The 17,216-nt window shown below is 38.7% G+C and overlaps 1 protein-coding gene across 7 annotated transcripts in view; it reads left to right on the forward strand.

Annotated features, from left to right (window-relative positions):
• Positions 1 to 17,216, forward strand: part of AKNAD1 (AKNA domain containing 1) — a 22,660-nt gene continuing 5,444 nt past the window's right edge. For 3 of the 7 annotated variants that reach the window (XM_028732586.2, XM_028732592.2, XM_028732593.2), the window contains exons 1-12: positions 3 to 180; positions 3,660 to 4,796; positions 6,739 to 6,798; positions 7,608 to 7,749; positions 8,255 to 8,403; positions 8,514 to 8,573; positions 9,737 to 9,870; positions 11,132 to 11,288; positions 12,895 to 13,064; positions 14,994 to 15,084; positions 15,313 to 15,422; positions 17,050 to 17,144. In XM_028732586.2, the coding sequence (XP_028588419.2) occupies positions 3,777 to 4,796; positions 6,739 to 6,798; positions 7,608 to 7,749; positions 8,255 to 8,403; positions 8,514 to 8,573; positions 9,737 to 9,870; positions 11,132 to 11,288; positions 12,895 to 13,064; positions 14,994 to 15,084; positions 15,313 to 15,422; positions 17,050 to 17,144 (2,188 nt within the window). In that variant the 5' untranslated portion in view covers positions 3 to 180; positions 3,660 to 3,776. Of the gene's footprint in view, positions 181 to 1,655; positions 1,732 to 3,659; positions 4,797 to 6,738; positions 6,799 to 7,607; positions 7,750 to 8,254; positions 8,404 to 8,513; positions 8,574 to 9,736; positions 9,871 to 11,131; positions 11,289 to 12,894; positions 13,065 to 14,993; positions 15,085 to 15,312; positions 15,423 to 17,049; positions 17,145 to 17,216 lie in introns of those variants that run through there. The other 4 variants (XM_028732595.2, XM_028732590.2, XM_028732587.2 and 1 more) reach the window with 4 other exon arrangements.

Below are 17,216 nucleotides of genomic sequence, written 5' to 3' on the forward strand. Positions count from 1 at the left end.
AGTGGGGCGGGGCGGTTTTTTCCCCCCACCTTCGCCTCAGCCTGCTCCACTTTTCATTGGTTTAAAGGCTGACAGTCGCTTGGGTCGGAATTTGATTTGAAGGAAAGTAGTTACAGTATTGAGGCCGAGCAGGGGCAGAAGGTACTTTGTCTTCGAGGAAAGGGGGTTTGCGCTGGAGCAGTTGAGTATTTGTTTCCATAACGAGAGTGTTTACTTAGTGTAGACACAGAAGTCCACGTAGCGTGATTACCCCGCCCTCTAAAGTGCATTCGATACTTTACTCGTGTACATAGGTTTGCGAAAGGACAAATCTTTATTCCGGATTATTTCATTCCGGAATAAAAACTCCTATCTTTTGTGTAAAACCAGACACCGTATACACACGGTGACCGAGAAAGCTATCGTAAAGCCCGGAGCAAAAAACAACGAGGTGTCTTGTGGCACCTTAAAGACTAAAGACTTTACCAGATTTATTACCATAAACTTTCGTGGACTGTAGCCCACATCATCGGATGCATAAAGTGTTCATCTCAGTTACACGCTGAGGCAGCGAGCAGCTTTTGTTTTTGGTTTGCTGCCCCAAACACTAATCAGTATTGGAGTACCGGCACTTTTCTTGTTGCAATGGTGCACATGATGTTGGGGGTTGTAAACAGTGAAGAACGAGGGAAATGAAAACTTTTTCATTTATCTGATGAGGTGTGGACTGTAGTCCACAAAAACGCAAACCATAATAAATAGGATTGAGTTTAACGTTGCTGCAAAAGACAAGTAATCTTCTAGATTATTAGTTCATCCTTCCTGGTGGGAAGAATTTCCTGTTGCGTATGCACCAAGAAACTGATGGCCCCATATGAATCACCAAACGCCTAATATTGGGTCTCCCTATATGCAGTAAAAATACATTTGCCCTTTACCATGTGAAGTAGGCTAAGGAACATTATACATTCTCTACTGCCAGAGAAAGGGAGGGACAGTAAAAAATAATTATAGTTACCTGCCTCAAGCCTTTGGCAATAAAGCTTAATACATTCATACAGGAAGGGGTGGAGATGGGAACACACCCATCATTCTCACTCAGCACATGGGATGTGCTCATCAGAAAGCATGCTTACCTGGTGCATCAAGGAAGCTTGATATTGTCTAGCAGCAAGGCTGCATCTGGAACTTGAGTACAGCTAAATATATATATATATGAAGAGATACAAGGCGTGTTATGCTTTGGATGCTAGTTTACATATATCAGCCATAGTTTATCTTACAAGTGTATAAACAGACCAGAGCTTGAGTTCAAATACCTGCTCAGCCATGAAACTACTGTGTGACCTTGGGCCAGTCACATTCTCTCAGTCTAACAAGGTTGTTGCAAGGATAAATTGGGAGAAAGAAAAACCATTTACACCACTTTGAGCTACTTGGATATAAATGCAATAAATAAAATAATCATGTACTAACTAAGGGTTTTAGCAAAAATATTATTTTTTTATAAGCAAGTGGAATAGAGCAGTCTGACTCTGTCATGCATACCTTACACAGGATGCTGCAAAACAAGCCTCTGCTTGCACCTCCGCGGGTGCTGAAGGGATATTATCAGGATGCCTGTGTTTCCTCCTTCTGCTTTCCTAAACTGTGTCATTGACGTTTTTAATTCCTAGTGCTTAAGAAACTGAGCTTCCATGTGTAAAGGGACTCCTCATAAGAAGATTCTAATGGACTAGAATACAAAACAAAGTAATTATGGAAAATACCTTTGAGGATTTTCAAATGAATGCACAGCGTCTCCTCCTCCCTCTTAGCCATGCTAATGTGAAACATTCCTAGAGATTGCCTGTCTAGATAATTTATAAAGATTTCAGGATGCAAACATTTGCTTTTGATCTTAAGAAGCAGTAACAGATGATGGCCATGATAATAGTAAATAATTAACTTGCATGGACCTTCCCATATAAATAATTAAAAGTCTCCACTGTGTAGGTGGAATAAACAGATTTAAGACATTAAAGGCTTCAGAAGAAATTCAATACCCATTCAAAATACTCCTTCATAGGTCCCAATGAAAACAAAAGTTAGTTGTTAAGTGAGACTAGGCTCATTCTGACATTCCCACCCAGGACTGGAAAATGATGGCTTGTTACTCTATATTCCCTTTGTGATCCCACTGAACAATAGCAGGATGAAACCAGAATAATAAATAGCAAGGTGTCTTGTTGCATTTATAAAGATACTGTGCTACTCCAGTTTTCTAGGCTCAATATAAGGTTACAGCTTATGTAATTAAATATATCCACTATGAAAAGGCATTGCTGTGTCTGAGTCTTAACTGTTTGGTAGTACGCAACAGAAAATGTTCCAAGAATTTTGCTATTATACTGCTTGCCTAGGGAATTAGCCAGACATTTGCCTGTGATGTGTAAGTATAAAGGAGCATTGTCAATTTAACGATTAATATTTTCTGTACAAGTATATGTACTGTTTCTGTTTTATAGATGTAATGGGAAATGAGCAGGATTTGTGTATTGAAAGATGCGGGGGGCAGGCATGAAATAAATATTTAAGGTGTAGTAATTTAAATTCTGTTTGCCTGTTTACATGCATTTGCCAGAGGGTATATAACAAGCTGTAACTTAGACCCCAAAGCAGTTTAGACTCTAGCAAAGTTGTCCAGCATTTGACAAATGCTTGATGTTCTGAACTACTTTGGTAGCCAAGCAAAATGTGTTGGTTTGCATATATAGAAACTAAGAAATGGCTAGTTCATGTAAACTAACCCAAAGCCAGACCTCTAGGGGTGAGGAGTAAAATTATACTTCAAATGCACTTTTCATTTTAGAATATACACAGAAGTAGATCTACAGATATCCCAAGCCATTCAGAGTTACATAAAGAGTGCTCTTTTGTCCAGTTAATGTAAAATTTGGAGCTAATAAAAAATTATCTGGGGATGCAGGTTAGTCAGAGTTTTCTGTTTGAAAAAAGTGCCTGGGACAAAAAAAAGAAATCCAATTTTTTTATTTCAATGGATTTACCTCAGACAAGAGTATATAGGATTGTCTTGATAAAATACCACCAGATGTTCTCTCTTACTTCCCTTTTTAATGGTCACATTGAAACCTTGCTGTCTCAAATAAGGACAGGGCTTGCACATTGTTAATCCATAGCTGTATGGAAGGCAGCAACTTTTCATCCCGGTGGTGAAGTACTATTTGTTTGCATCCAAAACTCAGTGTTCATGAGTCACTGATAAATTTCAAATAGTGGAGGTGTAGTTCAGCAAAACATGCATATTTTTGAAATGTAGGGAGGTTTCTGGGACTAAATAATTACCAAGACTTCACCCCAAAAGGAACTTATAACAGGGTAGCCCTACATTCAGGTGGATAAGGAAACTGATTTTTGCTCCACATTGCCAACACCTCAGGAATAGCAGTAGCCTTAGTTAAGCTGCAGCTAACTGGCACTATTGATTGTGGATATAATTTTCCTTCATCCTAGGTTAGATCCTTAGGCAACCCCAAAGATTTTAATTGCATTAATTATAAGTAGTACTGTATGTGAAATGGACTCCAGAAAGTTTTAGAGTATGGAAAAGGAAGACTTACAAGTTTATTGTACTGTTTTATTTAGTTAAGCTAATGTGCATGTTCTCTCAAATCTTTCAGAATCTGAAAGCTGACATTCAGTGAAAGTCATATTGAATATGCTCAGAATATGAGTAGGTATTGTAGGTAAGAACAGTCTAACTGTATGAAGGCTAAGCCAATAATATAGTATTTGATATGCTTTACCCTGAAGACAATACCGATGATGAGCAAGAAGATCTGCCTTATGATGGAGATCTACAAAATACATATCAACACAAGTGTGATTCACAAAACCTAGAAAATTCCACTTGTGTAGAAGATGGATCTCAGCATGTTTTCACCTTGACACCTTCTCACATGAGCTGTCATTCAAAAGAAAAATCAGACTGCAAAACACAACTGCCTGAAACAAAACTAAATCTGGCAACATTGCAAAGGGAAAATGACACGGAATCTCCCAAGGCAACAGAGAAGGAGTTACTTGCTTGGGATGTTAACAGTTTAGGAAGAAATCAACATCTATCCAACTCAAACATTTCAGATGTCCTTTTACGCCATTTTCCCCAAGACGAATTATCAAGTTTGTGCCAATTGATTGATTCTGAGACTCTCCCAGAGATATCATTTACTGAAAGTTTTGATGAAACTATCCTAAATAAAATTAAGATTTCAGAAAGTACAATATCTTTACCAAAGGAAGAAGGAAAAAATCTCGAATGCTGTACTTCAGAAAGAGAAGAAAAATTTGAACCAGCTGACAAAAATTGGGATTTGACTGAAGTTAAGGAGTTTGTAATGGATAAAAGTGTGAATCCCATTTGTGACAGAAAAGATTGTAAAGAAGGTAATCTTCAACTTGTAATTGAGAAAGAACATGCAATTAATGAAGACTTCCATTATTTCTCAACCCCTAAAGAAGTGTACCAAGAGCACAAATATTTTCTGGAAACAACTTCGCATAATCTCAAAAATGGTCAACGTCAGGTTCATTATCAGCTTCCTGATTTTTCTAAGGTTGCTCCAAAGGTCAAAATACCTAAAGGAAAAAATAGCAACTCATGCCCTATACCTAAAAAGACCACACACACCCCAAATTTGCTTGGTAAATCAGAAGTTGTGAAAGATGTTTTAGAAGCGATGAATTCTTTGGACTCTGTTGCAACCAAGAATGAAGAAAAGGGAATTAGCACACCTGAACTAGACCAACAACTAGAGGTAGATAAGAGGTGATATTGCACATAATTGGAATTGCCATTGATAGCCAAGCACAATCTTGGGTGTATTTATTATGCCTGTAACAACTCAGCCAGCCACAGATTTCTGTGTGTCTCTAGACACTGGTTTGTGCAACACACTAAACTTTGACTTAGTGGGACCATGAAAATGGATGAACTCTTAGAAAGAACCAGCAGCTCCTTTGCTGCCACACTGATTTCTTAGCATTTCATCCAAAGTAGGGCTCACTCTCTCCTCATTAAGCATGAGCTTACAGCAAACTAGTCCATAAACTGAATGCCTACCTTTTATTTTTTTGTTAAATGTAAAACCAAAAACCAGGGAGACTCCACTAATCTGTGGAGGCAACCCTAAGCATGCTTTTTCTAATGAGAAAACCATATGAGCATAGTGAGAGTTAAAGGTAAAGGAATAAATATTAGCTGGCGTGCAAAGTGAAGAGTGCAGCCTAATACCTTACATTTGTGCTGAAGAATTTACCTGTGGGCTGGGATTGAAAGGAGACCTACTGCAAATAGGAAGCACTTCTACCCATAAAAGGGACATTCCATGATTTCTGCTGGTTCCCCACTCTATGTGCCATGCCCCATACAGTTCCAGAGGTTCCCTGGCCAGCTTTTTGGAATTTCAGGGGACTATATTGGAAAGGATGATAATGGCAGTTGTTAAGATCCAAGCCATTACCTCCAGTCTAACCGTCCTGCAATATGCACTGATTGGGAAACTTCTACCAACCTGAGCTTTCCAAGGGTAATATATCCAGAAAAACATTTGTTATCTTCTTAGATGGTGGTATACACATGATCCTATGTAAGAAAAACTTATTGAAACTTGATTATATCTATTTCTTGCATAGTATTGTATATCATTTTGATTATGTATACTGCCTTGTTAATATTGGCACTGAAGAAATTATAGCAATAAGATATTTCCTCTTCATTAACATAAGGCCCTTTCATGTAACCATCTGTATATGATCTTTTATATGTATATATTTTAATTCTAGTCCTGTTGTTAAATTATTGATTTTTATGTTTTTAGTTGTTTCTATTTTAGTTGTGATCGGTCTATATACTCTCATTATGGGAAAAGGTGATATTATTATTATTATTATTATTATTATTATTATTATTATTATTAATGAGCCCAAGCACCAGTTTGGATCCCAGACTGCATTTTCTACCCTAACCTTATCCTTTGCTCATAGCACTGCTTCCTGGCCCAATATCTATATTATCCTTTCAGATGCATTATCACCATTAGCCACTTTTTCCAGAGTTCCCATTATATCCAGCACTCATCTCCCAGTGTAATAGCATCCAGTATCTCCTGAGCCTACCTTCTCTATGAGGATTTTCCTGGCCAATTTTTTGTTTTCTTTACAGTGCTTACTCTATTTGAATATAGATTTTTCCTAAGCAGCTAGAACATTAATGAATGACCTTGGCTATGGGAAAAGTATTAAAGGTAAAGGTAAAGGTACCCCTGCCCGTACGGGCCAGTCTTGACAGACTCTAGGGTTGTGCGCCCATCTCACTCAAGAGGCCGGGGGCCAGCGCTGTCCGGAGACACTTCCGGGTCACGTGGCCAGCGTGACATCGCTGCTCTGGCGAGCCAGAGCCGCACACGGAAACACCGTTTACCTTCCCGCTAGTAAGCGGTCCCTATTTATCTACTTGCACCCGGGGGTGCTTTCGAACTGCTAGGTTGGCAGGCGCTGGGACCGAACAACGGGAGCGCACCCCGCCGCGGGGATTCGAACCGCCGACCTTTCGATCGGCAAGCCCTAGGCGCTGAGGCTTTTACCCACAGCGCCACCCACGTCCCCCAAAAGTATTGCTCACAGTCAATTGCTATTTTTGCTTTCCATATACAATATATGTTTATTGTTTTCTCTTTTTTATATCTATTGAAATAATAGCTACTGACAAAACAAGCTGAAGCTCAGAATCATATTGATCATCTAAGATTTAATACAAAGGTAAGTCTCCTATAACATGAAGTCAGTTTTTCTTAATATCTTTTCTTGCTACAAAATATTAATATATTTTTTCTGAATACAAATGTTTTGTTTATGCATGCATGGTATAATGCATTGCAAGCACATTCTGTATTCTTTTCAGTGTCTGTTTAAAACATGTGCAAGGCTGCCCTGACATGTAGAAAATACATGTGTTTTATCTCTTTTTAGCTACTATTGATTTAAATCTTTTTATATATTATTCACTTTTTATACAGAATTTTAATGCTTTATTTTATATTTTGTAAACCACTTAGAGGTTTTCTTGTAGTCAAACAGAATACAGTTCTTGTTAAATAAATATGCATACTTTCATACTGTGGTTTATTTATCTCTCTACTTCAGTATTTTATGGAATATAGTGCGCTCACTCTTCCTAGAGCAGATGCACTGGAACAAGCTAATTTTCCTTAGGTATAGCTGGTATAAACAGTAGCCCTAGTCCATGGCTATGTTTGAACAACCCTAGTGATGACTCCTACTTTCCACCACCCAACTTCAATGACCTAAGATTTCTAATCAATTTGCTATGTATTTTACCTTGTTTGTTTAAACCCTGAAAGTTCCATTGAAGAGTGGTATATATATCTTTTAAATAAATTAAAATATACTAGTGTTTGGATATCGCTTGCCTAATTTTACCAATTTATTATTTGTGCCTGTGGATGCTTAGGGTGGGGGTGGGGTATCATAAAGAGAAAGGCAAGTGAATGTTTTTATTGTGGGTGCTGATTTTGTACTTCACAATGAGTTTTTGTATATTTTAACAGATACCTCCTTGCTCAACTCAAAATAGACCAAATACTGGCATTAAATCAGAACGTCCTGGAATAACTACAGAAATGTCTACAGTTCTACCTGTAACAGTCCCTGTGAAGCCCATGGTTGGTTTCTCTCAGTCACCTTTCTCAGGTAGTTCAAATGAACTATTCAAATACTTAGAATACAATTATTACCGTATTTTTCGCTCTATAAGACGCACCAGACCATAAAATGCACATAGTTTTTGGAGGAGGAAAACAAGAAAAAAAATATTCTGAATCTCAGAAGCCAGAACAGCAAAAGGGATCGCTGCGCAGCGAAAGCAGCAATCTCTCTTGCTGTTCTGGCTTCTGGAATAGCTGCGCAGCCTGCATTCGCTCCATAAGACGCACACACATTTCCCCTGACTTTTTAGGAGGGAAAAAGTGAGTCTTATAGAGCAAAAAATACAGTATGTTACTTGTATAGCCCTCCAGAAGTTGTTTAACTACAACTCCTTGAACATTGGACTAAGCTGACAGGAACTGACGGGAACTGGAGCGCATCTGGAGGGCCTCAGCTTAAGCCACCACTGTTCTGCCTGTTTGCTGTTGTACACTATCTGAAGGAAATAGCATACAGATCACATTAGCACTTTTGTCATATTGTTCTGTAGAACTGCAGTCGCAAAGAATGATCTCACCATTACCCTCAGCTGATGCAGCAAGACAATCATCTGGGAATCAACCTCTGTTGCAAAACGTTACAGAAGAAGAAAGGCTTTTTCAGATGTTAAAGGAACAGTCAAAAGAGCTAAAATCAAAAGTAATACAAATAGTTCTATTTTAAATACAATGCATATTTGAAACAAACACCTTGTTTTTCTTAATACTCCATCTGAAAGCTTAAATGAAATGCATCCCTTTTTCTTAAAGGTGGAAACATTTTCTAACTGTCTTACACAGGACATATTCCCAGTGGAAGAACGCCATCAGGTGAATACCTTTTTTGTGTTTGAAAACAAAATTGTTACATTTTAAAACTCTGTTTTTGAAAAACTATATGTAAAAATAAAATGTATAAAATCTAGAATAGCAGCACTATTCTCTACATCTTATACTCAGAATGAAGTATAAAAATTGCTGCTTAAATCAGTTAAAATTAGTTTCCATTGAAATAAGTGACACAGGTGAGTCACGACTTACGACTTATCTCACGACTTATCTCATAGATTTAAATGGGAACTAAGTTCAGTTACCTTAATCTGTGCTTAATAATAAATCATTTTCATCATCTCAGAATCATGTGAAGTTGTAATATCATACTCTCTCTACAAGTTTGTACAGGAGAGGTGGTTAACCTATGGCCCTCCAGATATTGTTGGTTTACAGCTTCCATCATCCCTGACCATTGGTCTTGCTGAGAGATGAATTCCAACATATGAAAGGGCACTGATTAGCCACCCCTGCTGTTTAGGACTGCAGTCTTAATGGAGCAGTTTTATGACCACAGGTCTTGCTATAAAGGCAATTATAATTTGAATAAATTCCTTCAATTACCTTAATTCCTAAATTACCTTCAGAATTAACTGGGAGATTTTCCTGAAGGGGAGTGAAGGCATTTGTTTAAGTATACCCTGCAGGCCACAGATGTAAAGCACCCGTAGATTAAAATTAATCAAATTTCTTAGTTGCCTACTGCAAAAGAAATCTCTGGGTGGCTTAAAATAAATTTACAAAAACTATTTCAACATAATAAGTAATGATACTTACATAGAGTGTATACCCCAAAGCGGCACCTCATTCACTTCTGCAGAGTAGGCCGCTCCATATGCATATTTATTCGTGTGTACTCTTCCACTGAAGTGTACAGGGCAGTTCACACATGCCAGAATGCCACCTGCACAGACATATAGAGTTCTTGGTAGAGCAGTATTGTTTGAGTGCAACATTTGGCAAAACAGGCATTCAGTTAAATATAAGAAACATTTTAAAAGACTGGTATAAACTACTTTAGCTATTCATGTTCTTTTTATCTTGTTATGTTTGAAGCTATTGCTGTGTCCATGGCATGTTTAAGGACAGCACTGAATACTTCAATTACTAATCTATAGAAAAACTGTCAAATAACACCAAGGTTACAAATTTTGTTTGTGAAGCTTTTAAGGCTTTTAAAGGAGCAACTAGACAAGCTGGAATGGAATTATTTAGCCACGAAGGAGAAACATTGTACATTTCGGCACCAACATCCCATGTACTCATCAATGAGCATCGGAGAGTTTGATCCTAACAGGTCAAGTATTTTTTAAAAAAACTAATACACTAATAATATAACCATTTTTAAAAAATCTTACATTGATGACCTTGCTTATGTTAAAAAATTATTGGGACACACATCAAAAATTACTTTACTTTTGGTCACCCACCAATTCTCTCCTGCAAATGCCTCCCAGGCTGAAGAAAGAAATAAGCCCAGTGAAAACAGAGTGCATCCCTTTCCTGTCAGTTCACCCTTAAAAATGCGTGCCACAAGTGTTACAACAAATGTGGGTTTTGGAACAGGACTTAAGGAAGCTATCTTATACTGTACTGAGTCAGACCATTGGTCCATCTCTAACTCAATATTATCTACGTATAATAGCAGCAGCTTTCCAGGGTTTCACATGGGAGATGCTGGGGATTGAACCTAGGCACTTTTGCATGCAAAGCCTATATTCTACCACTGAACCATGGCCCTCCTTGCATGGCTCCCCCCATTGTTTGTCCTCCATGTATATTAAGAGTCTTGCAAATATGAAACAGCAATTCCAGACATACAAACTGGCATTGGATTACTCTATGAGGTGGTAGGGAGGAAGGCAACATCCATTAACTCACTATTGATACCGCTAGGGTTTTCTGAGTAAGGCAAGCTGGGAGTAAAACAAACAAGTGATCCATCCAGATGGGACAAGGAATTTGCAGGAAAGTCTGTGCAGAAGGATCCTGTACATGGAAATATGACATTGGGCAGGAGTGAAGGCTAGATAGTTGTGCTCCTTCCCATTCACCTCTCAATGTGTAACTATGTCTGATGTGTGTCACTACATACAGCTTCCCTGCACATGACATTATTAATAACAAGAGCCCTTTTCTATCTGTATCCAACCTTAAGATGTGGCTAGCAGCACTCAGGTTTTTCATGATTGCAACCCTTATTTTGAAGTTCAAACTTCACCGTACTCAGTGCATGTTAAACATTGTGGGTTGCATCCCGTGCTGTGCCAGTGGGATTCTGCTGGTACAATGGGACTTCCCCAACCCTCCTGAGCTGATTGTGAGGGCATGCAGGAGGCTGGAAGGGTCAGGAGAGGAAGAGAAAGTTCTGCTACATGCACAACAATCCATTGCGCTAGTGGAGCTGCAGTGTCGGATAAGGCCTTTTAAATACTGTGATTTTTGACATTTCATTTCCTTACCTAGCCCATTGTATCTCTAATAACGCTAATGCTAAGATCAAGAAGCATGTATCAATATTATAATGTAACTTTGTATCTTATATTATTTGGATTTAGAAAAGTAGAGGGGGAAATATTTAAGCTTGGGATGCTGCTTGAAGATATCAAAGAGAAAATTGATAAGACTGCCTGCAGCCCACGTTCCTCTGCTTTTGTAACATCACCATCATGCACACCCTGTGAATCTGCTTCTCCCTATTCAAGTCGTTCTGAGGTAAACCATTAAGTCCCAATAAAGAACAAAGCATATTGTTTTATATCACATTATCTTTACTGAGATTGCATGATTGAATTAATGTAATAGTAGAGTGGCAATACATGCACTCAAAATGTAGCAATACTGTCATAGTGCCACACCCCTCTAATTCACCAGTCCCATTTCACTGGTTTTTCAGGTTTTGAAAGTTTTCAGGTTTAGACCTTCTGAGTTTCTGTCTCCTCCACAGGATCATGCAATTTAACTCTAAGCTAACAGCAGGCCTTTGGACCTCTTCCAGATATGTATATATCAAAATGTGCTCCTTGGGATGACTGTTGCTAAATTGTATTGAAATATTATTTTCTTGGTTTAGCTGTTTTGTATCAACTTACAATGGCTTCCTGGGGTATGCTTAAAACTTATCAGACATCATTTCTAGCTATGAGCCTGTGTGTTAATACATTACCGTAGTTGCACAAGACTCTTCAGTCTAGAGGCGGTAGGTAATTAATCCTGGTTTTTATATGTTTTGTACACATTTAGACTTAACATGTGGATTCCTTCTATTTCATTAGGGAAGAAATTACTTCAAAACTATGAACTCAGAATAATAGAATTGTGGAGTTGGAAGAGACCCCAAGGTTAATCTAATCCAACCCTCTGCAATGTAGGAATCTCAACTAAAGCATACATGACAGGTGGCCATCCAACCTTGGCTTAGAAACCTCCAAGGACAGAGAGGCCACCACCTCCTTAGGGAATCTGTTCCACTGTCTAACAGCTTTGTCAAAAAGCTCTTCCTGATGTTTAGTCAGAATCTACTTTCTTGTAACTTGAAGCTATTGGTTCGGATCTTAGCCTCTGGAGCGAGAAAACAAGTTTGTTCCATCTTCCATGTGACAGTCCTTCAGATATTTGAAGATGGCTATCATGTCTACTCACAGTCTGTTTTCCAGGCTAAACTTACCCAACTCCCCCATAAGGCTTGGTTTCCAAACCGTTTAACATCTTGGTTGCCCTCTTCTGCACACATTCCAGCTTGCCAATATCCTTCTTAAATTGTGATGCCCAGAACTGGACACAGTATTCCAGGCGTGGTCTGGCCAAGGCAGACTAGAGCAGGACTATGACTTTCCTTGATCAGGACAGTATACTTCTGTTGATGCAGCCTAGAATAGCATTAGCTTTTTTTGCTGTTGCCTCACACAGTTGACTCGTGTTAAGCTTGTGGTCTACTAAGACCCCTAGGTCCTTTTCACATGTACTACTGGCAATCCAGGTGTCCTCCATCTTATATTTGTGCAGTTGGCTCTTCCTATCTAACTGTAGAACCTTACATTTGAATCTATTGAAATTCATTTTGTTAGTTTGGGCCCAGTTCTTCACCCTGTTAAGGTCACCTTGAATCTCCTTAAAATTACAATATTTTTTTCAGTTTTTCAGATCTTTTGGTTGGCATGCAAGGTGGGTTTTGCAGATGAAAATGGTATATATATATATATATATATATATATATATATATGCACGCAGAACCCTCCAACATTGTGAAATTGCCGTCGTGAATGTAGCAAGTTCTTCAGTAGGTCATAATATCCATTTCCCCCATGTGGTTCTTTCATAGAGTCCAGCGATTTCAAACATTAGTGAGTCCCCACAAAAGACTGCTTCTTGCGTGAATATTGCTAAGAATAAAAAATATGGAGACAATGGAAGTCAGCCTATGGAGATGATTCCACAGAGAATGTATCAGCAATCTAACAAAGGTAGCCAACATCATCCCTTTCATCAGAAGTAAGTGTTATCCATAGAAGCTGACTATTAAATGGGTCATAATGTGTTAACTATTTGCTTAATTCAGCAGATCTCCAAATCATGGCCTAGAAGGCACAAAACATATCAAATTCTCTCATGCTCTTTCTCATGAATTTGTATGCTACGGTTAGTGCTTGCTCTCGCCAACCCATGTTTGGAAAGTGGTTTTACAGTTCTGGTTTGGAAGACAAGCACTATCCATAGCTTGGCAACTCAGATCTCACAGCAAAATATAGTGAGCATTAAACTATAAACTGGAAGTAAAGCTGTATGTGAAAAGTGTGTGCATGAGCCCATGATTTTGGCCATTGGTATCTGAAAGAGAGCCTATTCTGACAGACTAATATAAGTTTCCCCTTTGAAGCTTATCGCAGGGCCCACCACGGGTCGGTCTCAGATGAAAGGGGAACTCCCAAAGGCCTTGAACAGGGGAGTTTCTCTTCGTACCGGAGGTGCAGGTCCGAAGGATTGTTGTTCTATGAAGCACACAAGTTTGGCACCACCCAGATCAATCCAAAGCAATCCTCCTTCGTCAAACTTAATTAAAATCTGGCATCACACCAGTGGAGAGTCCAGCAATTACTTGTCTAGCAAAATGCAAAACTAAAGTAAATAGCTTACTCCAACGGTTGTAAAATCCAAGTTAGGAGAAGAGGTCGGAGAGAACTGGAAGGAGGAACCTTACACGGTGGCCATCTTGGAAGGTAGCCAGACAGGCCAAATATAAATGTTTTGACTAAGGTCCAAAGAACTACCTTAGGTATGGCCAACTGTTTACATACATGCAAACATTCTATTTTACCTAGATTCCCAAGCAGACCCTATAATTTTAACATGTTCCTCCACTAACGATATCATTACCAAAGTGGCAAACCTCTGTGCATAAGCATGTATTAGTAGAAACTAGATGATTAAAGCACCTTACCAGCCACACTAGTACTCAACAATTCATTCTAGTGTGACTGAATGTGCGACAACACACACACATATCCTATGCAAATAGTCTTTTGCTGGCCTGTAAACTGTAAAATTCTATTTGTTTGATTATAATTTAGTGGCTGATCTGTGATTGGAATAATAATAAAGACTGAACTCTATGCCATATCATAAGTTGTTTTGTATGAAACTCACCTTTTTTTCTAAGTGGTTTACTATGCAGCATTGAGGACTCTTTTTCAGAAACATACATTCAACCTCTCTTGGGTTCATAGAGCTGGTTGTACATTTCTTTGGAGTGTAGACCATTCCAGCTGAGTTAACTGAAAATTTCCATGTAAACGTGCCTAGGATTAGTGTTAAAAGGCTCATTATAAAGCAACATCCATTGAAACGGCTGTATATTGAAAACAGCCTTATAAATGTGAAATACGGACTTGAAGACATATAGGGCAACACACAGAACAGTATCCAATTATGTCTGTTTGAGAATGAGAACAGAAATCGGGCTCCGGCGGCGTGGCAGCAGCTGGAGGCCCCATTAGCTAAAGTGGTGTTTCAGGTTAAGAACAGTTTCAGGTTAAGTACGGACCTCCGGAATGAATTAAGTACTTAACCTGACGTACCACTGTATCCAATTATGTCTGTTTGCTTGTGCAATCGGACTTTTGGATTCTCTTCTTGTTCCACCAGTTCCAACTCACATCCCCTCTGGAGCATATTTTGAAAACTTGTTTGCATGGGAGATGTCTGTAGAAGATGATTTGCATGAACAGATAGCCACTCACTATGTTGGATCTCAACCACAGAATGTAACTTTCTTCTTCCCATTTGTACCAATTCATTCTGTGCCTCCCTCAGATCTGCAAACAGTTGTTTAGTGAATTTATAACCTGTTTTTAAAATATCAAAATTACAAGGAGTTATTATTAAAGACACATTTAATAAAACAGAATTTTGCTTTCCCTTTAGCCAGCTAGAGCTGCAAACTAAACATGCTTGTGAAGATATAGTGAATCCTCTTGAAAAATCAGGACTCCCAGCAAATAAGCAAGCTACTCATGTAAGTCAATTTGATTCTTAATTTATTGTTTTATCAGCTTGATAAAACTAAGATGGTTCTAATTAATTACTGTTGACTTTAATTACTGTTGACTAGGCTAACATCCTAAGACAATTCAATTGCTGTCATTCAAATAAATGTACGAGGAACAATGTGCATTAATGCAGCAGGTGTTGACGATGTAAATAATAAGAGTCCTTTGTTAATGTACTTTGTTTTGTAATATAGCAGCACTGCTCCTTTTCACCCATTAAAAAGGCTGGAGGGCTACAATCCCACAAACCACTTATAGGCAGAGGAAATCAAAATGATTACAGTGATCAAGAAAACACAGATGGGTAAGTTTTAATCTCAGAGGTTCCAAAATATACTCTCTCAACTATTCCAACTGTAACACATTTGCACTGTATGATTAGCAACAAGGCCAGCTTCGGGTTGTGTGCCTTTGGGCAACTGAGTATCAGTTGACTCCTTTGGCACCACCGATTTTGCACCGCCCCTTCTTATTCTAACCACTCTCCTTCCCTCTTTGTCACTTCTCGCTCATAACCAAAACAAGTCTTATTCAACAGAATCTCCTATTTTCAAATAAAAATATACATTTTTTAACATCACTAATTGCCTATTTTTGTGCTGGGGTAAACTTTATAGTCTATCTGACTAATAAAAGCTGTAAAAATTAAAGCCTCTATTGAAAGATGCCAGCGTTTGTGCTACTGTCACAATCTCAGCCACCATCAAATCAAAACCTCTCAGTTCCCAATAGTTGCTAGCGACCAATGCCAATGATCTGAATAATGTTGACGGCAGTTATTCCCCACATAGAGCAACTGAATTTTAATTTGTAACTGACATGACAAAGTTTGCAGAACTTAGTGTTTATCTATGGTCCTTCCTGAAGCACCTGATCTGCAATGTCATGCTGGTGGAAACAATAATTTGCAAGTAACAGCTAGCCACCACGTCACAAATTACTTGTAGGATTTTGCAAACTTGTAGACAGATATTAATATTTACAGATCAGCACATCTAAAACACACAACATAGCAAATCCAGCCTTGCTGTTACAGAAATACACTTTAGCTCAAACAAGCCAAACAAATGTTTTCTCAGACTCCAACCAGATACCATAATTAAAAAGGATATAAGAAAAAGAAACTTCAAAAAGAAAATGCACACCAGCTTCAATTTCCCTAAACAAAATGGAGCACCATCCCTACTAGGAAAGACTAAAATGTTTAGAGCTTTTTAGTTTAGTAAAAGAGAAAAAAATGGGACGCGGGTGGCACTGTGGGTAAAAGCCTCAGCGCCTAGGGCTTGCCGATCGAAAGGTCGGTGGTTCGAATCCCCGCGGCGGGGTGCGCTCCCATTGTTCGGTCCCAGCGCCTGCCAACCTAGCAGTTCGAAAGCACTCCCGGGTGCAAGTAGATAAATAGGGACCGCTTACTAGCGGGAAGGTAAACGGCTCGCCAGAGCAGCGATGTCACGCTGGCCACGTGACCCGGAAGTGTCTCCGGACAGCGCTGGCCCCCGGCCTCTTGAGTGAGATGGGCGCACAACCGTAGAGTCTGTCAAGACTGGCCCGTACGGGCAGGGGTACCTTTACCTTTACCTTTAAAAGAGAAAAATAAGGGAAGATGTGGTAGAGAATTATTGAATTATGGGTTTTAAAACTATACATGATCCAGGTTTATACTGTTGCATTGCTTATGTGCAGTTTCACTTTTCTTTATAGCTTTGATAACTAGGAATGATTAATAGTGTTTTAAAGAGTATCTAGAATTGGCGCCTCAATAACATGTTTTTGTAAGGGGGGTCTTTTGACTCAACAGTGCTGGCTTGCAAAAGGAGAGTTCTAGGGCTCATGCTTAAAATGATGATTACAGAATTTGCTATGTCCTTTATATTGTGCTGATCCTTTCTCTGACATGCATTGTGCTCATATTTTATTTTTTACCCCATAAGTAATTTAAGCTACTGGGAAATGAGATCTCCACCCCCAGCCAATCCATATAATACCAACAATCAAGAATCCAACGTGACTATAATGAAAGAACGAGGTACAGAAAGATAAATCAGCAAAAGTATGTAAGTTTTTAAAAATCAACAAAATAATTCTAATAGATATCACC

This window comes from Podarcis muralis, chromosome 5 (assembly GCF_964188315.1).
Source record: "Podarcis muralis chromosome 5, rPodMur119.hap1.1, whole genome shotgun sequence".
Taxonomy (NCBI): Eukaryota; Metazoa; Chordata; class Lepidosauria; order Squamata; family Lacertidae; genus Podarcis; species Podarcis muralis.